At 44.3% G+C, this 24,948-nt stretch overlaps 3 protein-coding genes across 10 annotated transcripts in view; 1 reads left to right on the plus strand and 2 right to left on the minus strand.

The window, feature by feature from the left end:
* The window catches only part of asic2 (acid-sensing (proton-gated) ion channel 2), a 331,531-nt gene extending 327,679 nt beyond the window's left edge, over positions 1 to 3,852 (minus strand). The window contains exon 1 of one of the 2 annotated variants that reach the window (XM_040123766.1): positions 3,570 to 3,852. The gene's annotated coding sequence lies outside the window, so the exon portion shown is untranslated. Of the gene's footprint in view, positions 1 to 3,559 lie in introns of both variants that reach the window. The other variant, XM_040123767.1, reaches the window with a different exon arrangement.
* Positions 3,853 to 10,115: 6,263 nt separating this feature from the next.
* Positions 10,116 to 20,145, minus strand: hrob (homologous recombination factor with OB-fold). 2 transcript variants are annotated; one of them, XM_040119413.1, is made up of 10 exons: positions 20,033 to 20,145; positions 19,796 to 19,846; positions 18,660 to 19,661; positions 18,296 to 18,379; positions 16,305 to 16,439; positions 14,709 to 14,817; positions 12,151 to 12,293; positions 11,862 to 11,984; positions 11,500 to 11,725; positions 10,116 to 10,508 (listed from the first exon to the last, which is right to left on the minus strand). In XM_040119413.1, exons 1-10 carry the CDS (start codon positions 20,042 to 20,044, stop codon positions 10,453 to 10,455), a joined length of 1,941 nt encoding a protein of 646 aa, XP_039975347.1. In that variant the 5' UTR covers positions 20,045 to 20,145; the 3' UTR covers positions 10,116 to 10,452. The 2 variants fall into 2 exon arrangements, with proteins under 2 accessions (XP_039975347.1, XP_039975356.1); XM_040119422.1 differs by having other exon boundaries at positions 10,121 to 10,508; positions 12,151 to 12,236.
* Positions 19,590 to 24,245, plus strand: asb16 (ankyrin repeat and SOCS box containing 16). Of its 6 annotated transcripts, none has more exons than XM_040119467.1 (7): positions 19,590 to 19,857; positions 21,563 to 21,926; positions 22,007 to 22,274; positions 22,644 to 23,052; positions 23,201 to 23,284; positions 23,513 to 23,623; positions 23,720 to 24,245. In XM_040119467.1, exons 2-7 carry the CDS (start codon positions 21,590 to 21,592, stop codon positions 23,903 to 23,905), a joined length of 1,395 nt encoding a protein of 464 aa, XP_039975401.1. In that variant the 5' UTR covers positions 19,590 to 19,857; positions 21,563 to 21,589; the 3' UTR covers positions 23,906 to 24,245. The 6 variants fall into 6 exon arrangements, with proteins under 6 accessions (XP_039975401.1, XP_039975393.1, XP_039975383.1 ...); XM_040119459.1 differs by having other exon boundaries at positions 21,585 to 21,926; XM_040119449.1 differs by having other exon boundaries at positions 19,590 to 19,844; positions 21,585 to 21,926.
* Positions 24,246 to 24,948: the final 703 nt, after the last annotated feature.

The following is a 24,948-nucleotide window of genomic DNA, read 5'->3' on the forward strand; positions in this document are numbered from 1 at the left end:
GGAGAGAGAGAAGAAAGGGGAGGAAAACAGAGCCACAAAAGAGCAAAGACAAAGAGGAAAGTATTAGACAAAAGCAGAGACATACAGCAAACACTAACAGAAAACAAAGTACACAGAAATAATAGCAATATTAAAGCAAAGCAACAAATGACAAAAAGAGGAAGTAGACATAAGAGGGCGAAGATCTTCACAACCCAAATAACTACTGCGGAAAGTAAGAGACAGAGGATAAGGATGCTCCCTCAGGGCATCTCATCTCCTCTCCACCTCCACTCTCAATCACTCCCTTGAGCTGAGAGTTACTGTGGCTGCCAGCAGCTCATACTACACCCCAAACACACACACACACACACACACACACACACACACACACACACACACACACACACACACACACACACACAACAAATGCTCTAACCAAATCCAAAACTGCCCCCCACCCCTGCCTCCCCTCCATCCTCTGTTGCCCTCTGTAACTGCTCAATTTCATTGACAAAAATCCCAGAGGTAAGTCCTCTCCTCTGTGACACCCAGTGCGAGAGGTGAGAGTCACTTAAGCCGCAAGCCAATCAAAGCTGCCTCTGTGTATTTAACATCCCGACTCATCTCCATTCAAAAACACACACACTCACGCGTAAAACTCTCTCATGCATGAGTGTGCATGAAGACTAACACACACAAACACATCCAGGTTTCTCAGGATCTCCCGTGCCCCCAACTAATGACAAGCCTAAGCACCTCTCTCGTTCAGCCTAGCGAGAAGACATCCAGCCGGCGCGAGTGTGTGAGTCTGAGAGTGTGTGTTTGTGCGTGTGTGTGTGTGTGAAAGAGGGAGAGGGAGAGGGAGAGAGAGAGAGAAGGGGGAGAGAAAGAGAGAGAGAAAGAGAGAAGGGGGGGGAGCAGGGGAGAGCTGTTGATGATCAGAGCCGCTGGTTAGTCTTGCATGCCGATCCAAACTCCTCCCGTTTTTCCTCTTCCTCTGGCCAGATACATCCGCTTTCCCTTCTCTTCCCAGCTCATCTGTGGCGGCGGCGAACAACAGCGGAGCCGGGAGAGACAGGAGGCACGCACACCAATACACATGCTCGCACAGAGAGAGAGGGAGAGGGAGAGGGAGAGAGAGAGAGAGAGAGAAAGAGAGAGAGAGAGTAGAGGGGAGGGAAGACAACGCTCTCCTCGCCTGCTCTCTCCACAGCCAAGTCTCTTACTGAATATGTTTCCTCCTCTCGCATCCTCCAACACCGCCACCTTCCCTCATTTGCCTTTCAGCCTTTCATATTTCCACATCTTGTCACTTGTCGCAAACAGAGTGATAGATAGATGCAAAACAGGAGGCTGTCGGAGATACAGATAGTAGAGGGGAAAACAGTGGTGGCTGCTCGGTCGAGGACGGGGGTGTATGTCATGGGAAGTGAAGCAGAAGTGGAGACAGAGGAGTAAAGGCAGGGAGATGTAGGTTGATGGGAGGGATGAGGACAAAAATAAGATAGGAACACTAAAAAAAGAGTAAGCCAGTGAGGAGGTCACAGACGCTGCACAGCGATGTCACATGCATATATGTAAAGGGAATGATATTACACAGGGTGTGCGTCACTTGTAGAAAACATTGAAATTGTGAACCTATATCTGTAACTGGAGGCATTTTATCTTTGCGAGTAGCTGTCTGTTTATCAATCAAGAGAGAGAAAACAAGCCAGTATGTGAAGATATATGAGGAGGCAGGAGGAGGAAAGCGGTGAGAAGAAAATAAAAGAAGGTGTGAGTGTTGGTGGTAAAAGAGAAAAGAAGTCAGGCTCTGTGAGGATTTTTCCTGAATAAAAAGGTTGTCAACCCGATCTTTAACAATAAATCAGAAAGTCGACTTATTCATTTTCAGCAAACAAAAGTTAAAAGCTGGCTGAATTAGATTGCGGCAGATATAGAAAGAAATAAAACAAACAGTGGATAATGATAGTGGATTTTTTTGGCAGATACCAACAAGGGTACTAGAGAGTTTTAAAAGAATCAGATAACAATGTACTTGCTAATATTTGTTTTTTTAACAAACACGTAACATAAACATCTTTGACAGGGGTCCATTAAATTAAAGAATTTTGACCAAGCTATGTACGTATGTACACATACATACATGTCAAATTGTCAAAAACATAACACTAACAGCACATATAGAAGGAAACTGGAAACTGAATATTAAATAAACATGACATAATAAACATTAGCATTCATTTGTATCAATAACAATTATAAGACAACACAAAAAACATGTTGGATTTATATAGGCGAGTGTATCATAGGTGCGCCTCAAAAAATACACGAATACGGCATACAAAACTTTAAAAAATACATAATAATTCCAATAAATATTAAATTGATTTGTGTGTGGTGTGGGTAAGCCTATATTATGAACATTCAATTAATTTCTGATTACTTACATTAAAACTTTTGTCCCCGTGAATGATTCCACTTCACTACAGGAAAGTTTTGTCTAACCACTGTTTGTGTCAACGAATTGAAAAATCAAAAAATGCCTTTGTAAACTTGATCTTTGGTGTTTCTGTCTTGTGATTTTTTTAATTTGCCATCCAAGACCCTGACACTGTATATCTGCAGTAAAGGGAAAAACAGGCCGGTCAGGCTCTAGGGAGAACGTAACAGTAAAAGTCATGAGTCATGAGTCACCCTTACCATGACCAGCAACATTAATTGACACTACATGCTGGCAACTACACTAACTCTCATCTTCTGACAGCTCATTTCAGTCCTTAGGGTTACATGACATGCCATTTACACGGTCACGTTATCTGATCTGATCCTATTCAAAGACACACCTGTGAGAAACCCTCACACCACAGGAACCTGAAATGAATCCGCCACGGCGGCGATGGTCCATTCTGGACCAAGAAATTTGGACCAACCAAACAGTCAGTCAGTCTGTTATGGTACTGCACCATGTTTCAGACTAAATTAAAAATTCGAGATCACTTTTGGTAGAACCCAAGCATGCTGTCAGATGAGCACCTAATTCTCTAAAATTACGGGGGCAATCACTGCATACCTCTAATTAAGTGATTAAAAAGTAATGGGCAGCCCAAGTGAAACAGCCAGTCATAAAGATAACGTCTTAATACCTCTAGGATAAAAACCTCCATTATCTGAGTTTACAGGGTGCAGGGATTAATTAAGTTACTATAAGTGTCAAATCCATGTAGAGCTGCAGGGATCAGTTGGCTAAGCGATCCACAGATAAGTAATCGACAACTATTTTGATAACCGATTAATCATTTTAACGCAGATATGGCAACTATTTATTTATTTCATTTTTTTTTTTTTTTTAAATACAGTTTTCAGACACAATTATCAGACTCTGACCGCTGGTCCGTCTCTACACGAGGTGAAGTCTTCTACCGAGCTTTGGTCAGGTCTGACGCTAGCTAACTGGTCCCTAGCCGAACACCTGGCCACATAACTTCACCGGTATGCTAGTAAGTTTACGAAGACGACGTTTCAGTTATTTTTAACGCGTTTTTATCACGGTCAAGGTTAAGTGTTTGTTTCGTACGTTAGCTCACCTGTGGGCCCCTTGCGGACTTCACGGACTTTAGCCGCAGGTGGTCGCCGCCGAGCCCCTTGTTTTTAGTCCTCCCTCTCATCATTCTTCCAAAATAAAAATTAATCCTTCAGTCGTGTGCTAGTCTGTCTGGATAACGGTGCGATGGACAGACCTCTAAAAGGGCCATTAAACCCTACTTATGCAGCCTTTTATGAGCTTATGTTCTTCACCTTCTTCCGTCCACAGAGTCGCTGGTAAAATTCCCCAAACGGCTAAAACCAATATGGCGGTCGGAAATTGCGTACTTTTTCAATTGCTGTTAGTTGCAAAACAAGAAGACAAAATAATCATTTAATCCCACTAACATATATATATATATATATATATATATATATATATATATATATATATATATATATATATATATATATATATATATATTGATAACAAATGTCCATTTATGAGTCACAAAGCAACCAACACATGTATTAGAGATATTGGAGACTCCTCCTGTTACTACACCAACACCTGTTTGTTTTTTTTATTAACAAGGTAAAAGAGGTTTCCTTTAAAATAACGCATAGACGTTACCCAGTGAGAACGTTTTTTATCAACTAGAAATCAACGAGAGTGTGCATTTTGTGGGAGATGTGTCGCTAAACGGGCTCTAATTAACCTGTTAAGTGAATGCACCACCTACACTGTAATATTTGGGACTGACTTGATTAACTTTCTTCAAAGAGGAAATAGCCTCACAGTGACCTTTGAAGAGGAAAGGGAGATATCGAAGACTGTGGTATTTTGCACTTTGTAAATCAAGCTTTTGAACTCCGGAAATTGCAAGCTCTCCAGCCAAAAGTTCACTTCATTATTTCTGTATATAAAAAACTGTCCTCTCATATGAGCTAGACCCTCGTGTACCATGGCAAAACCTTATTAAAAACTCTGCTTTTTATAAATATCTATAATATATATATATATCTATTTATTGTAAATCCTGCTTTATTAGTAAAGTTTAAAAGCAGAATAATAGAGGATAAAAACAAGTAAGATAGAAACTAAGATTTAAAGATAAACAAACCTCTCAATAAAACCAAATCATGGAAATAATGGGTGAGGAGCATGGAGATATATTTATTGTTCATCAACCATCATTATTTAACTGAACCGAGTCAAACTTTGGGAACTGATTTTATTTAATGTGAAACCAATGTAATATGTATGGCTTCTTTTTTTATTAGCTCATTTCTTCTGCTGAATACAATAGTCGGAAAATATCTTCTAAACATTAAAGTCAGTGCTGTCGAACGACCTGTGCTTTTTGGGCGCTATCTATCTTGTCTTAAAGAAAAACGGTAAGACCCCCCATGTCATCATCAGTACAATGGTCTCCAATCCTAAAACAGTGGCTATATGTGAGGCACAAAGTGGGACTAGACACGTGGCAGTTAATGGACCTGTCATGGACCAAACATCTTCACGGTTTTCACAATAAGACTATCGACACTGAAATTTCTTTTAAGGATTGTTTTATGATTAATCTGCATTCATGTTAGATAGCATTTACACTTATTGCATTCATATATACAGCATAACTGACTATGTGTTACGTGCATCTTGGGGTATCTGTCCGTCTCCTTGCACTTACAGACTAAGTTCAGCAATTTTTCTACAACACGGAAACACTCATTAAAAGTAAAGAATGACTCAAGTTGAAAGATACAGTATTGTATTTTTATCTTTCTGTCAAGCACACACGCAATTACACACACAGCCGACACCCACGCACACTCTCAGTCGATCACACAGTCGTTCTCCCAAATGAAATTCGCTGTGGTCTCAGACAGCTGAGGGGGTTTGCTGGTTACTTAACTTAATTAAGCAAATCTCCCCTTTTCCCACCGAGGTAATGAGCGTAGTTTTACAGGGATTAAACAGTCTCTAGGGTTGAAAATAAGGCTTAATGCTTTAACAATCTTATCTGGATTTATCCATCCAGCCAACTTTCCATCCACAAGATTATTAAAGACATGAGCCTTGTTAGCGTTACCATATTCTTCTATTTTTAATTTTCAAGGTATTACTGCTAAAAAAGCGTAGTGCAACATTATGAAATATGAGTCTGAGTTTATTATTTCTGTCACTAGCTAAAGGCGTAAATTTACCTTCTTGACTTGGATTAGCACGGATAGCTGACAATCATTCATACAGTTTAGAGGTGTCACAGCCAAGGTTTGCATAATGATGGGTGACGAGTCAAAGGAAAACCAAAAAAAAAGTTTCACTGTAATGCTGCTGAGAGCCTCCTGAAACTCCACTGGATGGATGAACACCATCCTCCCGGACGATAGACAATCATTGGGTACTTTGACGATGCGCTGTCCAAAGTGTCACTCCAAAATCTCCCATGGGTGTTCAGTCGGGTTGAGATCTGGGTGACTGCGAAGGCCACAGCATGTGATTCACATTGTTTTCCGACTCATCAAACCATTCGGTGACCCCCTCCCACCACGTGTTGAAGCATCTGCATTTGTTGTGATCCTGGACTCATTTATGTTACACAGTGCTAAAAAAAACCCATATTCACTATGTATTAAAATCCTTTTTCTTCTAACTTTGAGGCTCAAAATTCATTTTTGACCTTGGAAACAGCAGTGGACAAAACAAAGTCAAATCGAGGCCCATTTCCTAGCTGTTGTGGTGCTTCCAACCATAACACACGTTCTTAGTTCAAATTTCCATTATTTTTCCTTTTACCTTGAAGACATAACGTATATATCATTAACATAGACCATATTTCCAGGAAATATGTTTCCATTTTACAACTTTTAAGCCCGAATTGATGATTCGTTCTTAAAATGTATAGAAATGGAAATATGAGAAAATTACCATTCCCTGACAACAGGGCAAACCTCCGTCTGCTGATGAAGATCTTTTGATATGACCGAAAGCCCAACAAGTCCTAAAAGTGGTTTGTCCTCGGAGACAACAGCAGACACAACAATAGCCCGTCAGGGTCCATTTAGTAGCTTTTCTAGGGCTTTTGATTATATCACAACCAGCAGATGGAGTTTGCCACATTATTCTGGAATTGTAGATTTTCCAATTTCCATTCCCAGTTGACGATTGAAGCTCATTGTTGACCATGGAAACATACAGTTAGGTCAGTAAGTATTTGGACAGTGACACAATTTTTGTAATTTTTGCCTCCATACACAGCCACAAGGGATTAGAAATGAAGCCATCAAGATGTGACTGAAGTGTAGAGTTACAGCTTTAATTCAAGGGGGTTTAAACAAAAATATCGCAGTAACCGTTCAGGATTTACAGCGTTTTTTATACATAGCCCCTCATTTTCAGAAGCTCAAAAGAAAATGAAAATTTTAACATCTACAGTTTCCTGGCAACTGGCAAACACCATCTGCTGTGAAAATCATGTAATGTGATCAAAAGCTCCAGAACACACACTAAAGAGACTGAGAGATGAGAATGTTTTGTCAGCCAATGTTTCTTGTTGATTGTGACTCTTGTTAAAGTTTCACTTTTGACACATTTCTCTGACTTTTAATCCAACATTGCCAGAACCCAGTAAGTATGAATTTAACTAAATGTGTTATTGTTAATAATATAGCCAGTGAAAAGTAATTAGTTCACTAATGTCGTTTGTTGTGAAAAGGCCATTTCCCTGTTCTTCCTTAGCTTCCAATGTGGCAAACTCAGAGCAGGAGTCATCAACTATTCACTTATGACTGAACTTATTAAAAAGATGCCTGTTGGATATTTCAGGCGTCTCTATAAAAATCTCAAAGAGTTAACTGTACTTTACATCAGAGACCTGAAGGCTCTTTCCTCCCGGGCCTCTAAACCGAAGTAAACCACAGAAAAGGATCCTTTTTAAGAAATATGTTTTTGAATTTTTTTTTTTTTTTTTTAGGTCAGTAGGCACTTCTTATACTATATGCATGACGAAAACTGAAAGAGTAATTACACTGTCTGACTATCTTAATGGATTATGAAAAATAATAAGCTCTTACCAGGAGATAATTAGAATGTGTAAGTAGCAGAGTTGGCGAGACTGGGCACAGTTGATTATTACCTCTGGCACCAGGCGATTGAAGTCGAAGGGCAAATTATTCCAGCGTGTGAGCCATAGCTTCAGACTGGCTGGGATCAAGCCCCCCCGTTTGTGAAGGTCTTAATTGGTAGATGTGCAGATAAGGAAATGAGCAAACCCCCTTTGCACACAGACATAAAGATCGAGGGATTCAAAAAGTCTTGTGCTGGTCAAAGGAAGTTCTCTTCCAATTAGTAATTTTATCATCGTGACTTTTAACTGTGTGTTGGATGCCTGTACGCTCTCATAAAGTCACAAAGTTTACTAATCATGTCCACTAGGACCTGAACTGCCAGGGAGTGTGTTAAATGCTATGCCTTGCTGGTATAAGGTTTATTATATACAGTACTATGTAGATGAACTGTATCTACGGCAGTGGTTCCGTACTTTTTTTGGCTGGCCCGACTGTCAACAACAGCTGTGAGCGGTTTAATTAAAGACTCATTTCTCCTTCTCGGACCGTTTCATTTGGAGGATTTTTAGAGGCTCGAAGAGCTGAAAGTATCCAGTGTTTCTCAAGAAAACAGCAACAATCAAAGAACATTTTGAATAAAAAAAACCAAACAAACAGAATTTCACGTAACAAGAGTAATGTTTCCAGTGCAGTGGTTCCCAAACTGGGCATCAGAACCACCCAAGTAGTTGCAACGCAAATCTGAAGCTCATGAGATGATTAACGTGATAAAGAAGCAGAAACACACATTTCTATTGGGTTTATCTTTTAAGACTTAACTCATCTTCACTTCTGTCCCGTCAATTACTGGATACTATCAACTCTAGGTCTCTAAACGGTATTCAAGTAATAAAAAATAATACAGGAATTATCAACCTTTGACGAGAGGTTGCACGTAGGCATAGCGTCATTTTGAGGGGTCAAAAGCCGAAAAGGTCGGGAATCACTGATTAATAGTCCCCCTAAGGTCTAGCTTGGGACGCTTTGTGTGGTCCTGAATCCCTGGTGGGGAACTACGGATCTACTCTACAGACCACAGTTGACAGTGACACATTTTTTACACTGGATTTGAAATTATCCAGTGCCTGTGGGGGTAAAACGCCGACTTTCCGCTTAAAATTGTGGCTGTTCATATCGATACTGGGTGAACACACACTTAAATCCCTCCTCTGTTCACCTCATATAGATGTAAACACCCTCAAACTTAAAAGCTTGGTTCACTCATATTACAATAAACCCATATTTTCCTCACTTACCTCTAACGATATCTAGCCAGAAAGGGTTGTTTTGGTTTTCCTTGTGAGGGTCTCTCTTTTACCACCCACACACAATAGAAGTGAAATGAAATTTGTGTGTGCTGCTCGAAACATTGAAGATTTACGTTTTAAAAAATTCAACTGCAACACGTCTTTCCAGAAAACGGTGTTCCGGTTACTCTGGATAATGCACTAAACGCACTCTCGACAGTTTTCATTCATCCTCGGTGTAAAGTAGCTTCTCTGTAAACTGTTCACGGTGAGGACTGTGGAATATCGAGAGAAACCAGGAAACTGCCGCTGACTTGTTTCATGTCTTTTCCCAGTGTTTTGAGGACAACAAACCATGTTGAGAGACTCAAAACCGGGACAAGTAAAACAAACAGTATCTGCTTGGCTAGATACTACTATGGATAAGTGAGAAATTTTGGGTGAAACTGACCCTTTAATGTTATTCAAATCCATATGAGGTTAGCAGTGGGGGGCTTGTATCCCTTTAAATACATTTCCCCCGATTGTTGGAGCAGTAGGAGGAGGACAGGCTCACACTTTGTGAGGCTCTATGAGGCTCTTTACCCTCATAGTCATTGTCTTATTTAAGATCAATTATGCAGAGCTTCTGAGCCACAACAACAGAAAGAGGCTGAGGATTAGCCTGAATCTGTTACAGTGTTTGTGAGGCAGGGGTATTGGCGGAGTCTGGGTGTAGGGCTCAGATCCTATTGGGAAAGCCTCCATAAGAGCCTGTTAGTCACAGTGTGACTCCACCCTGATTCAGGCAGGGCTGGGTAAACACTCTTTGGTCAAGCAAAACCACATGGGAATCTAAGACTACCTCCCTGCAATCCCTGCCTGAAAACCTCTGCTACGCCTCTTAATGCATGGTAACAAGCCGGGTCACAGTTGAGCCACTCCACTCTGAGACTCAGATAAACAGACACGACTGAAAAAGGGAGGGCAAGGACAAAACCTAACAGGAAAATGCAGCAGACAGACAAAGAAGCCTCATCTTGTTTTCATTTTGCATTATTAACAAATCAATGTTGTGTAGATTAGTCTTCCATTTCAAGGTCACTGAAGCAAGTTGCAACGATGGACAAGAATGAAAGAAAAGCAAGGAGGACTGAATGCCACAAACACACACACACACACACACACACACACACACACACACACACACACACACACACACACACACACACACACACACGTAATTATGGTCTTTATGAGAATATAAGACATGGAGCTGAAATAAAACAGGACCGATTTCTGGAGGTTTGTAATTAATTTATGAGCATGTTTGGGCTTCAAGTGACTGCTTCTTATAACACATCAATTATCAATGATGCATTGCTATGAGACAGTAACAACAAATCAACTCAAGACTACAGTCTGTGGTATTTATGAGCAGGGTAATGAAAACAGTTGAAGCACTAGGAAAAAGAAATCTTTCAGACAAATATGATTTTAAAGAAGTGATGGAAGAGGAAAAGAAAGGGAAACGTGTTTGCTGTTTGTCAGTCATGAAATAACTCCAGTCAGTGAAGACAGTCTGTTTGTTTGCTGATGTCAAGTTACGTCACAGGCTGTAGGTGTCCACAGGTAACTCCCCCAGGAGCTCGTCCAAGTCATCATCTGCACAACACACATAGTACAGAGGCAGGTGAGAGCGCGGAACCACGTGTAATTCACATCAAATCCACTCCTGGTAGTAAACTAAGAATCAGTACCTGTCTGGGATTAGCGTTACAAAGTAAGAGTAACATTTTTTCGTGGAAACATGTAATCCTAAAAGTTCACTGAAGACAGTTTTGGGCATTTTGCCTTTAGTGAATAGCAGGCAGCTCTATTTGGGTCAACATGAAGTGTGTGTGTGTGTGTGTTGGGGGGGCTCAGACTTCATGGCTTTAGTTACAAGAAATCTAGAGTTACGATATCTCCCCGAAGGTGCTGCAATGGTCGTTACGAACAGGAAACAAAACTGTCGGATGATGAAAGACCTTGCTACGAGTGGCAAAAATGATTAGGATGCCATGAGGGTGTTGATGTTGCCACCGGAATAAGAAAAGGTTTATCCGATCCTTACCATACAGAGCTTTAACCCAAAGCACTTAACAATTCTGCCTCTCAGTCACGCTCGGTTGGCGGTGAGCCACCAAGGTGCTGACCTGACCAGTGTGTTGCCCAAGGACCCTTCGGACATGTGGACGGTAGGAGCTGGGGATCGAACGGCTACTAGCCAACTTACCGCCTCAGCCACAGCCGCTATTGTCGGCTGTCAAGCTCCGCTCCACATTTTCAGACTTTGGATTAACTCTCGGCTCAACGTCCTGACTCTTAGCATGTTAGTGTCCCGTGTTAATCTTTGGCATGTTAGCTAACGTAAACATGTTTGTATTTATTCCAAAGTGCAGCTGAGGGTGACAGAGGTAAACTGTTATAGTTTAACTTGTTTGCATTTTACTTAATGTGTCCAGACAGTGTGTCTGTTATATTCAGATAAATAAAGAAATTTAAAAACTCATTTTTACAGCCTGACACTGACACAAACTCAGGACGTGACTACAATTAATGTTTTTCTCACTCTCATCAGAAGTATTATTACATAAAATATGAGGGGCCCCACCTGCATCCCAGCCTAAGTCCTGCGAGGCCGGATTCCCAGCAGGCTCCTGGGGGCCTCTGCTGGAGCTGACTCTAGTGTCTGTTGGGGCTTGAGGGTCTTTGCCTCCCTCTGTGCATCTTTCACCCTCCTGTCCCTCGTCGTCCTCCTCGTCAAACACCAAATGCATCCGAGATACCGGCTCCCGGGGGATGGTGGGAAACGGAGCAGGTGACGGCAACATCGACTCCTGGATAGAAAAAAAAAAAAAAATGTTTTGAGGGGACAGCTGACAGTTCGACAGAGTGTTCCTGGATGACAGATTCAATATTTGCTCGAATGCAACTGTGCTATTCTTGTTTTCAGCTGAGGGTAGTGACGCTGACCGGGACCAGTGGGGGGAGCTGAGTGGAGGGCAGACTGACTCCATCGGGGGCGTAGATCCTCAGCAGGTTGTTGGGTGTCACATTCAGGTAATGGTTACGATGGGAGGGGGAAAACACACCAACCTGTCCACAGAGAGAGCAGAGACAAAGAATCCAGATGAACGCCGTAAACTGAATAAACCCAGGTCTGGAAGCGTTGTAGATCCAGGTGTAGCTAACACACTAAACTGATATTTCTACCATCGTGAGCGAAATGAATGTTTGAGTTAACGGTGGCGGTGAGTTTTACTTGTTTCAGCAGCAGTACGGCTCCGACCTTCAGCTCCTCCGCTCTGTCCTCCAGGAGACGCCGATGCACAGTTCCCTGAATCTCCCCTTCAGTCCATAATATTGACAACAACAGAGCCATGACGATAAATAGACCATCAATATCTTTATATTAACAAGGAAAAAAAAAAAGGATGACAAGATGCATTGTGAAAGGTATTGCTCACAGTGACAAACCCACTCGACTCTGCAGTTCCCCTCAGAGCGTTTTTCAGCTCTTTTTCTTTTACAGTCCACAACTTCGCTGTTTTGCTTCGCTCTCCCCATTCTCAGCTTTAAGAGATGATCATACGTCAGCGTTGTGTTTAAAGTGGAGCTACGCCAAAAACTCAGACAATATCGGTTTAAAAATCTTAGGAATCTGTAGCAAGATTTTTTTCGTTTATGTTATGTGATATAGCATTATAAGATTTTTTTTTTAAACTCCCACACATCAATATTGGTATATACATTATATAGTTTAAAGCTTGGTCAGTTGCCCCCTAGCGATGAAATAAAATAAATAAATAAAACAGCAATTAATGCCGATTTTAAAAAAATTTAAATGGCCAACATACTATAATTACTGTAGCACTCGAGATCTTTCTAATGGCACTGGGAATAACTTAAAGACCAATTTGACAACTTGAATTACTTGTAAAAATGTAAAAAGTGGCATCAGAATACAGATAAATGGACAAGAAGCAAAAAAGGCTAGAAATTGGAAAGTCTACAAAACCATACAATACTGAAGATTCTACAGTTAACCACGCTAACTCATTTAAAGTGTTGCATATAAATAACACAATGGATAACATGACATTTGTTGGGTTTTTTTAATTAATCGTTAAGTCTATTAAATGTAAGAAAATGCCCATGACCAGTTTGACCAGGGTGACATTATCAAATTGTCCAAACAACTGTCCAAAATGCTTGTTATCTCATTAACAGCTCAACATTTTATTCAATCCTCTAATCATCGTCATCTAATTTCTACACCAGTGCCGTGTTTTGATATTTCTGGTGATAATCTCCCCTACTTGTCAGACACCTGATCAGAGAATACTGGACCACAAATTTCAAAAGGATTGCTGTGAACCACACATATCACATGGTGTAATGTTACATTATCATGACAGCAGCGGTGCATAAATTACTTGCTCCGCCTGTTAATAATCCTCATGTGTGATGCCTGGGTGGAGACAAAAAGTAAACAAAACGGTGCTGTCTTGCTTTCCCTGCGCTCTGGGACGCGTTCGTTTCCAGTGACCATGCATAGTAGTTGTACTGCTGCGACGAGCCATTTCCAGCTTGCAGATGATCCTGTGCGACGTTTAATAGCCGGACTTTTTATATGGGGAATCGGTTCTTTGACCGGGGTGCGGCCATCTTTGCGACAAATCAATGACGTCGGTTACGTCGAAGCGACAGCCCAAACCGACTGTCGTTTTATATGAACCGCTCATCCGCAAAGCCTCACAGTTGACAGTGAACTTCCTTGGGTCCTCGGCGAAAGACACGGGAAATCTGAGGTCGATCGGACGCGCGGTTGTCAGGAAAATCAAAGGAAAGACAGTAAAGACAGACCGAGATTCCTTCGTTTATTGTTAGATGAAGCAGAGAAAAGCAGCAAATCCTCTCATCGGAGACGCTGGAACCAGAAAACGTTTGGCTCCGTGCATTCTTGCTCGATAAGTGACTTACATGATTCATCGAATATCAAAATGTTTGTCAGTTAATGTCATGTTACTCAACCCACCCCTAACCGCTAATCTCTCAGCGCTCGTCTGCAGTCGCCACAGGCTGACGGCAGATCCTGAGACGACTGCCTGCTGGAGAAAAAGCTGCAAAGCTTCCAGCAGGTGGGAGGCGCATTACTGACAGAGTGGTCCCTCGTGGTGTCAGAAGCACTTAATACCCACCCACCGCTGATGCCAATCTACTGCAATTGAATCACTAATAAGCACTTAAGTCTGGTGTTGAGTACAACATCCACTCCTGAGTGCTGACAATCCGAACACCTTGATGCGGCTGCTCTCTGGGGACCATGGCAACTGCCGGAGCTCAGACAAAAAGGGTGAAGCCTCGAGACAGAGGGGGAGAGGAGGAGAGTCAGAGGAAAGAAAGAGGCTTGCTGCTGTAGGGGCAGGGCAGATGTTAATTGGACTGGTTGTATGTTGTATGTACATGTATAGCTGTGTGAGAGAGTGTGTGTGTGTGTGTGTGTGTGTGTGTGTAATCGTGCAGGTTACTGTGGCTGAACTCTGCTTTCGCACCATGTCGAGCTCAATCAGGCAAGTTCTTCTGGAGCAAATGTCAAATGTGAGGCACGCAGCTCACAGCTTCTCCGCCACCTCTCTCTCTCTCTTTTTTTTGCCATCACATAACACATTTAATTTTTTTTTTTTTTTTCCTGCAACAGTCTACAGTTTATTTGGAGCCTGGAGTGTTTTTTCCCCTTATTGCAAATGTATACACATTTCAACGATGAGACTCTGTAAATCTTTTGTGAAGGTGTGTGCGCGCGTGAATGTCTAGTACCTGTCGGGTCCTTAAACACAGCCTTGGCATCAGCGTGTGTGTGGATGATGCTCTTCAGAAGCACAGCCATGTTGGGCACTTTGTTTTTCGCCAGCTGTTTCAGTACAGCCTGCATTAATGAGACAACAATCACACACGTTAGCTTACTTTGTAAGCCTGCACTGATTGGAAATTGACTGGCAACCATTCTTTTCATTAGCTTGTAAAGCAGGAATTTCAAGAGATGGCTGGTTCTACAGTATGTGACGGTAGAAAATTTCAATACCTTAGGCTTGGGCTCTGGAACATTATAATGTGCATTGGGGTCATTATATACCAACTCACCCAGGACCTCCCGGTTCATGTAATGGATTTTCTTGAGAAAAAAAAATAAAATCATGTAAGAGCTTCCCTTACATTAATGGGACCCTGCACGATCCCCTAGCTCTACTCCAAAATCCTTTTTTTAGTTATGAATTGTGGAAGTTTGGCCCTCGGAGCTTAATGTCCTCATTTTTGAGATTCTCCGTGTGTGTGTTCTCAGCCTCACCGCTCGCTTATTTTTCACTGGATTGGGCTGAAATCGATACTGAGCATCCAAGAAACCCCAAGGACAATTTGCAACTGGTATTCCCGTAAATAGCTGTTGCTGAATGTCTCGCAGTAAACAAATTAACAAAAATTGGAAGAAAAACGTTTTCATTGGGTACAGGAATTTTGCAAGTAACAGCTTGTATCGGCTTTAGTTTCAAGGAAATTTAAACAATCCTTCTTGGGGAAAATACATTTATTTGAGTTTAACTAAATGGTGTTTAGTCATTCAGACAAATTATCCTTCACCATCGTTTTTAGTGAAAACTTAAAACTTAGTTCAATAAAAACAAAAAACTAACCATCTCTATCAGTAATTCTCCCCGGACACATCAACCTATTGAACATCTTATCGACCCAGCCTTAAACTTTACCCCTCTCACTTTTGGTTTTCACCGTCGGTACAAATGTCAGACTCACGGAGGATTGTGGAGATGTACTGATGTCAATAAATAAACAGAAGTGAGCCGTATTTACTGTTGGGATCATCCTCTCTCCCCGCTGCGTTAGATCCAACGTGTTATTGTTCAGTCAACAGAAGCAGCGAGGGCTGTGTGATAATTTGTTTATTCATGCAAACAGGGATTTCTGGAATCGGAGGTTCGTGTAAACAGCTTAACCTGAATAAGCTTAGACAGAGTCCTGCCCGTGACTCTGTGCATGGAAATTGAGACGCTGACAAGCAAGCGTGACATAGAAACCAACACGTGCGAAGTCTCTAACAACGGCTGCCTCTCAAAAAGCCTGATAAGTTACTCCACAGTAGCAGCAGAGTCTCCATTAGAGTGACTGATGAGTGAACGTACTGTTTATAGTTACAAAACACCTCCGGTGAAGCGCCGTCATTTGTCCTGATTATGCCAACAGACCTCCAGTAGCGGGACACAGTCTGTTCTAATGGAGGATGAATGATGAAATAAACTGCTTGACCTAAATACGCGTTACAGTGCTTTAGTAAAACTGTTTGAGCGAGACTTTTTTCGCGACTGAACAACAAAAAGGTGTGTAATTGCAATGGGAGATCACCTTCCGAAGCACCATGACCACACTGTAGGAGTGCAGGAAGCACGACGGGTTCCTCTCATCCAATCCCATCTCTGCCTTCATCGCTGCCCAGGCGCCGCCACTGAACTCGTCCTCCTCGGTCTGTGAGCTGGAACCCTTTAAATCAAATCAAACAGTCGAATCACTCCCGTAATCCGGCCAGTATGCTAATGTGACCCGACGTATGGTCCTTGAGCTTTAATTCCCTCGCGCTGCTCTGTGTGCGCACACCTGGCCTTTTTTAAGCCATTCCCGTCGCTAGATTTATTTCAGATGGTCCCTGCGATTCTGATGCAATCAGACTGAGTGAAAATTCATTTCTCCCCGCCGGCTGGACCACTTCAGCGTCCGGTTTCGAAGGTACAACGGGCTTGTAAAGAAAAGAAAATGCATCCTGGAATGTTCGGAAAGATCTAGACCTCACCCGGCCTCCCACTCACGTCAGAAATTTCATAGCATGTTCTAATTACTAAATAGTAAAACCCAGAGATTTTTCTAAAAGCCTCTGCTGGGAAGCCCAAACAAAAGTCACGTCGGAAACGATCAAAGCCCTATTCATTAGTTACTGCTCCTCCGTTTTGCACAAATAAAAGAAAACAAAGAAATTGTGCCTGCGCCGTACGAGTGGTCATTCATTGTTTTTACTGTCATAACAACTTGACAAAAACATCAGTTCTGTGAATCCATCCAGCTTTATTCTATGCTCCCTTACGCCACTCAGCATTGAGATAGATGAAGCCTATCCAGGCGTGCCCTGGGTGAGAAGCAGAGGAGCGGGACACTGTGCCCCTGCCGCTCCTCTGTTCCTCGTGGGCAATCTTTACGATTGTAGATGAGACTGTACATAAAAACAAATGTTTCTTTTGTTCCAGATTTCGATCGAATTCCCCAGGAGGAGCTGATGGGCAACACTGAGTGTTGTTCAGTGTAAAGTTGACCAACGGCAGCTACGAGGCAAAATGTGTGGAATTTTTTTTTTTTACTGGGCTCTTCAGAGGTATTGTGTTCTCTGACTTAGATATTACTAAATGAATTATAAATGAGCAAAAAAACTAAGTATTTGCAGCATATTACATCATTTTAACCTAATTATTTTTATACTGAAACGATCGCAACAGACTCAGAGCAGAGCAGCGTGCATCCGCCGATATGCGTAGGATTTTCCAAACACAGAACCATATCAACCGGGGATCCCAGCTCAAGAACTATTGAGGAATATCCACTCAAAGTCTCAAGCGTTAGACACGAAAGTTGACGGAGCGTCCTAACGCAGACAAGTCAGCCTCGTGTTTTTAGACGATGTGGCATGTCGGTTGTCGAGCTGCGATACGCAAACTGCCGTTTTTCAAAGTTTAACCTTCGTTTTAACAAAATGCAGCCACAAGGACGACTTCTTTGACATAGCGTCAGTTAGTGTGGAGCCGGAGACGACTCTGACTAGATGCTTATGAACGTTAAATAGGTTAGACCTGGTGGGCTCCATTAGGTTGGGGAAGGGGGGGGGGGGGGGGTGAGACCAATCTAAGAAAGCTATTGATGCAGCGCTTTAGTCCTAATGAAAGCAACACCAGCGATTTACCAGCCAATGAGAATTTGGTCGGACGAGAGCATATCGACCGACCAATCGACCAGTCGCCCGAGAGACTACAGCCCTAGTTTGAATATTTTAGTTTTCCATGATATTAAACTGAACATTTGGTCTGTTGATCAGACAAAACGCAGACACTGGCATATGTCAACTTGGTCTTTGGGAATTTTTCCCACTATTCACTGACATTTTATAAACCAAACAATTTATCAGTTAATCAAGAACATAAACGACAGATGCACTGCATCGTGAATTCCTGTTGGTTGCAGCTCTAGATTACATCAGCTACTGGCTGATGCTTAGTTAAAAGTCATATCAAATTAAAACAAGCTTTCATGTGTTTTTTTTGCAGGTCCCTGTCTGCACAAAACAGGTGGTTAATTACCTGGCTCGGCAACCGGGCCACAGCACCGTGAGCTGGAGCATGAGAAACAGAAACCACTATGTCGTCCAGGCTCTGACCCTGCGGCTGAGAGAGAAGAATCAATTTATCATATGGCACCATTGCAGAAAATCAAAAACACATACCCGATAGATTTCATTAGTGCTTAGCTGAGAAAGCTGCAGAGCAGCAGCGTTAATTCTGGCCAGAGCGACTACTCAGGTGAGAGTTCATGTGGTTTGACTGCTCTGGTACTTCCACTTCAAAAGCGGTAACATCAACTCACTGCAACCAGGAAGATACAAACAGACGTAAGGACTTTCAGCTGCATGGCAGAGGGAGAGCACCACAGCTGGAGGGCACTAACCTGCTGTGGCAGGAGTCCAGCGGGGCCGGGGAACCGTCGCGCCCTGGGCCGGTGAGGCTCAGAGCGAGGCCTCTTCTTAGGGAGCTTGTTCGAGGCGGATACCAGCTGGACCAGGCGGTTAGTGAGGACCGGTGTGTGAAGGGGATGAGGGCTCAGAGCGGTGGAGCTCACAGGGGAGGAGGAGGAGGAGGAAGGGGGTGCTGGGGAGACTGTCTCAAAAAGGCCACGGGGCTGAGGGGAGGTTACTGTAGTTGCCCACGGTCTCTGTGGCTCCTGGGGCCTGATGAGCGTCCTGGAAATGGGGCTGGGGGCAGGAGAAGTTGCAGTGAGGCCAGGGAAAACACTAGGACTCTGTGGGGGAGCTGGAGATCGCTCGTGAGCAGCGGAGAGGGTCCGAAGGGGTAGGTTATGACTGGATGAGCCACACGGTTGGCGTGCAGCACTGAGCTCCGTCCGGGTCCGCTCGGGCAGTGTCCGAATCCCTCCGCAGGTCGGTGGTCGAAGCACTTTGGCTGAGGATGCGGGCTCGACTGTGGGCGCGGGTGAGGTGAGAGCAGGTGAGGTGGGAGCAGGAGGTTGCGGCGGCTGCCCCATCGGGACGTCACACTCATCCAGGTCTGCCAGGTCGACATCCCAGTCATCAAAATCATCCTGAGCCACACGGGGCTTCGGCGACGCCTCGGGGTCAGCATGACTCTGTGGTGATGCCAATTTAGGCTGAGTGTTATTCAGCGTGGGAGGACGGAGGGGGCGAGGCTGGGGGGAGGAGGAGAGCTGCCTCAGACCCGGAGCAACAGTTTGTCCCGCAACAGTGTTCTCGCTGCTCCTCGACGCCGTGCCCACACACAGGGCGGCTGATCTCTCCGCGGTTCGCTGAGGGCGATCCTCCCCCGGCTCTCGGCGGGCGACCCAGGAGGGACGCAGGGCGCGGGATGACACAGCAGCCGCCACGGCGGCCGGTCCCGGCGGCGAGCGGACAGCCCAGTCTGTCCCGAGCAGGTCCTGGGGAAACACACGCGCGGCGTGAGAGACGCGGGACAGAGGGAGGGTCGTTATGTTTAGAGGCTGCGAGCAGCCCGCACGGGGCCGTTAAGCGACAGCTGAAATCAGGTGTGTTTGAGTCTGCTGGGAATCACCTCGTCCTCAAAGTCCTCGCCAATGCTGAACAGGCCACCTAAATTATAGGTCTGTAACACAGGTAACAATGATAAAATGCAACACACAAACGTCCAGATGCAGACACCGTTTAGCAGAAAACGGCCTATTAAACTAAAACAAAGTGTCGTAAACTAAAAACCAGCGTCTTACTGCCGCATGATATGTTAGCATAGCTAGCTCCAGCTGGCTTCACTTCGCTGGGTTCGCTCACTCACCATCGAACTCATTGGATATCGCGACGAAAAGCCGAATCTGATCGGGTGGGGGACGAGCTTGGCGAGACACCGAATGCCATTCAATAAGCGCGTTTACATACAGTTCGCTGTCCTTTTTTTTTTTTTCTCGACATACGTTTCCTTTGCCAAACAAACGCTACTTAGCCAACGAGCTAAATGAAAAGTTTTTTTTTTTTTTTCTCCTGCTGTTCGTTGTCGCGCCGCCACGTTCAAACGCGCGACGCGATGGCGTCAGAAACGTTTATACAAAGAGCGTTGACGCGACCGCAGAGCGAGAGGACTCACTCCGCTTTCGCTTGTGTGCTTTTCCCGCGGTACCGTGGCTAGTGTCGTTCAGTCGAACGTTAAAACGAGGGGAGCAGCGGAAAACATGTTCGAATTTTTGAAATAGACTTTTTAAGCCGGCGGGGACCAGAAAGGCCTTAAAATTGCTCAGGAAAAGAAAGAGGAACTCCATGACAACTGGGAAAATCGTGTATCTGGATCGAGAGCTCCAGTCTAGACCGGCTACTAAAGGACCTGTTGGTGAGTTTGTTTTGCCGGTGGCTTTTTAGCTTTTTGAATTCCCACATAATCTTATCCGTTCGGTTGGGCAAAAACAATTAGGCGTAATTTTTACTTCCCGTATCTTAAAATAGTCTGTACGTAACGTAAGGGGTCGATAATTACCTAAGCACACATTAGCTAAAGCTGTTTTCATATATCGATGTGCTCCGTCCATCGATTCAGACTGCCTTTCCCGCACTAACTGTCCACTGTCTCACTTTTGCGCGATTGCTCGCTGCGTGTCCAAACTTTAGATTTCCAGGGAACATACGTTAAAGTAGGGGTGGTCCCGCGGTGCCGTTTCCTCATTGCGGCCCTTGAATCAGAGGGAAGAGGTCTTGCCAGGTGTGGTCGCCCCCAGTCCCTCTTTTTTTTTTTCTCACATAGAGAGTTGCAAACCAAACCCGCGATAATTCGGCAACACATTTTAAAAGTTGGGACCGCGTTGGGATCTGGTTCATCTTGACATTTCTGCGCTCTTCGGTGTTACCTGTGTGTTTCGGGGAGATTTAAATGCCGGATCAATGCCGTCATCTGGTGGTGGTGTTGGATAAGACAGGTGTCAGCTTGCACACTGATCTATTAATAACCAGTGCCGGAGGTGCGTGTTTGAGCGACGGTCTTGTGACTGTGCTCGCGGAGAGGGGGGCCTTTTTCCGCTCGGATCTTTTTTTTTTCCCTTGTCACGGTTCAACTCGAAAGGGAAACGCGACCGGTGAGACTTTTTTGAAGTTTTAATTTGACCTCCGCTCGGACCCGAGCGACTCGCGGCAGCGCCGGTGAGGGTGAGTTGGTAGGCTGCCAGTTTTGTAAACAGCGGGGCCCGGAGTGTCTGAGGCAAGACCTTGTTCCTGTAGGGCGTTGCAATGCATGGAGTTCCAGCCCAGAAACAAATGAGGAAATTGCACAGAATCACTTGCTTTGTAACCTGTGTCCTTTGAACAAGCTGTACAGAAAGTTTAGTGTCTCTTGTCCTGACACTAAGGTGTCATGTCAAAGGACACGTTCCCGTTCACGTCCACCTCACTGCGCTCTCTGAGACTGGAGCGGGAGTTCCAGGAGTGGGAGGATGCTCGGCGGGCGCTGGCTCAGAGGAGAGCCCTGACCAGGGCCCCGCTGCCCCGAGCCCCCAGGCCTCCTCCCAGGCAGCAGCGGCTCCAGGAGGTCCGGGCCCCTCCGCCCCAGGCCCGGTGCAGAGACACGGCCATCCACAACACCTTCCTGTGTGGAGACATGAAGGGATTGTATGCGGTGCTGAAGGACCCAGCGATGGTCAACGCTCTGATGGAGACGGTGCACGAGGAGATGGTGTGGGCTCCGGACATGGGTAAGACTTTCCGCACTTCTTCTTTATTATCTTGCATAAATGCCCTTTAATATTTGACGGCCCTTCCGTTCCCCTGTCAGGCATGTGGACGCTGAGCTCCAGGGTGAAACAAACCTCAGCCTTGCGTCTGGCCGCCAGCAGAGGACACACAGGATGTGTGGAGGAGCTGCTCTTTCGTGGAGCCGAGGTGAACGCCGACCCGGGAGGCAACACTGCCCTCCACGATGCCTGCGCGGGCGGCCACGCCGCCTGCGTCGGGCTGCTGCTCTCTCAAGGAGCAGATCCTGAACTGCTGGCTGCAGACGGCAGCGCTCCTCTCCACCTCTGCACCTCCGCCCAGTCATTCCAGTGAGTGGTAATGGAAATGAAATCGCTGGCAACTGACCATTTTTACCGTGCACTAATATCAGTATTCTCTTCTCTGTTGGGCCCAAGTTTCCCTCAGGGTTCACTGAAGTCAAGTTGCATCCTAATCTTTTCTTAAAGTCCAAAAATTTTCATCTGTAAAATCATTTCAACGGCCTGGCATGAATTTAAGGAAATAACATTTTTCCTAAAGGCTTCATGAATCAAAAGATGTCACTTTGAAGAAATTACCAAAAACATCTGAAACAGGGGTGTTAGAGAGAAAAGACTCAGGGTAAACTGGATGTTTTCGTAGTGTAGATATTGATGCTTGTGCATAGTGTGATCAGAAATGAGTGCACTTTGTTCCAGGTGTGCTGAGTTGCTGTTAGAGGGAGGGGCGGAGGTCAATGTGAGGATGAGGGAGTCCAGGCTCACACCTCTGCACATGGCGGCTCGCCGGGGCCTGGAGAAGCACGTGGAGCTCTTCCTGAGCCACGGGGCAGATGTGTTGGCCACAAATCAAGAGGGGGAGACCCCGCTGAACGCTGCGTGCTCCGGAGCCGAGAGGCCGTCTGAGTCCGGCCGCTACCTCCGTGCGGTTCAAATGCTGCTGGATGCAGGAGCCGACCCCAGAACCGCGGGCCGGAAGCAGCACACCCCCCTGCACAACGCCTGCGCAAACTGCTGCTCCAGGATCGCGGACGTCCTCTTGCAGCATGGAGCAAAGGCTGACGTCGCAAACTGCGCGGGATACACACCGATGGACTGTTTGTTGCAGGTAGCAGATCAGGGCTGGGTGGATTTCAAGGAAGGGTGAAAGAGCAAAGAAGCAAAGAAGTAAAGTTTAGTATTTTGAAAGACAGTCACAGAGAGATACATTTTGAGTGTAGGCAGCGGTATGAACACGTGTTTGCTTGTTCCCTAAGGTGGTGGAGGATTATCCGGAGCAGCAACCTGAAGCAATAGCACAGTCCCTCTTGAACCACGGAGCCAAACCTGTTTCACCAAAGGTTCGGTAAAACGACCACAACGACAGAATGTGGTAACTGATACGAGTAAAATGAAGTGTGATCTAAAGCACCGGGCCAGGACCAGTCCAAGTTTCATAAGTTCCACACCGGGAATATGTTCAAAGCCCTGAAGAAAAAATTATTATACGAAAACGACAATAACTGTTCAGAAATGTATGAATGAAAAGGAGGACTTTTTGTGTGTACCTTTTTCCGTCCTCTCTACAGATGCTGAAGCAGTGCGTCCTCTCTCCTGCCACTCTGGAGGTGATGCTGAACTCGTATACATCTGTCCCTCCCTGTGAATGGATGGACTCCCTGCCCGCTGAGGTGTACGAGGTGAGCTCCCTGCAGTGTCAAATCGCTTCTCCTCCCCTCGCTTCATCGCCCGGTGGCTCCAGCGTGTTTTTCCGTTTCTCCCCCTCTCTGCCTCAGGAGCACCGGCCTTTCTTCGACGTGGTGCGTGGGCGGAGCGGTCAGCCTCGCTCGCTGCAGCATCTCTGCCGGTGTGCCTTGCGCCTGCATCTCGGAGCCCGGTGTTACTCAGCAGTCGGTGAGCTGGACATTCCCAGCTCTGTGAGGGATTATCTGCTGCTGCGTAACGACGGGACGCTCCACTGACTTCGTGTTGTACACGTGATCTAACTTTGTCTGAACTGCACTGATAAAAACCTGTTCCTGCTATTTTATTTTTTATCTAACACTTGTTTTTGCTAACTTTAAAGTATTTTTTATGTAACTCTGTTGTGTGGAAAATGTATAATTTGAAAAAATTATAAAAAAAATATTTTTGTGTGGACGTTCTGGAAGAAAAATACAAATGAACCAAACTTCACCACCCGGAGGATTATTATTCATTTACATTTACCTTCACTTATGCAGGATGGGTTGTTTGGAACTGTTGTTTTAACATTATTTTTGGCACTAAGGTGCTTTCATAAAAACGATATTAAACAAAAAACAATACCACGACTGGCATTGGTCTTTAGTATTAAACAATATACTGGCATTCCATTGGAGATATATATTGGAATATACTGCTCAGCAAAACAACAGCTGTAATAATATTAAGTTTATGATATTCATTTGCTATTGTTCACTGTACATACAAGGACTTACATCACATTTGTCATTTAAAATCAGTAGCGTAAATTAGCTTTAATATAATATATAAAACTATATTCATTATATTGTACATTCGTGACATTTTTCAGGAACTTGTACTCGAGTCTTTCCATTTTATGCTCCTCATGTTTCTCTTTCACCACAATTCAGAGGCCGGCATTGTACTTTTTTTCACTACGCTACATTTATTTCACAGCAGATCGCGATTTTCAATACAAAACAAATCATCCCCCTTATAAAGTCTGATGAACTGCGCATAGATTAAATTACCCAACTGTGAATGAAATTGTTAAATTGTAAAAAAGAAAAAAAATCTTAATCGGCTTCATGTAAACCTGATACAACATTAAAACATTACTTACATGTTAATGCATCAGTACTAATGGGCCTGCATTATAATACGTACACGTACTACTACATAATACTTGAAGTATATTTTTGCTGATAATACTTGTGTGCACTTTAATTTAGCTTTGATGCAGGGCAGGGTGTAACAGTGGTTTTTAGATTGTGATATATCATTTTTTTTTTTTAAATAC

This window comes from Xiphias gladius, chromosome 3 (assembly GCF_016859285.1).
Source record: "Xiphias gladius isolate SHS-SW01 ecotype Sanya breed wild chromosome 3, ASM1685928v1, whole genome shotgun sequence".
Taxonomy (NCBI): Eukaryota; Metazoa; Chordata; class Actinopteri; order Istiophoriformes; family Xiphiidae; genus Xiphias; species Xiphias gladius.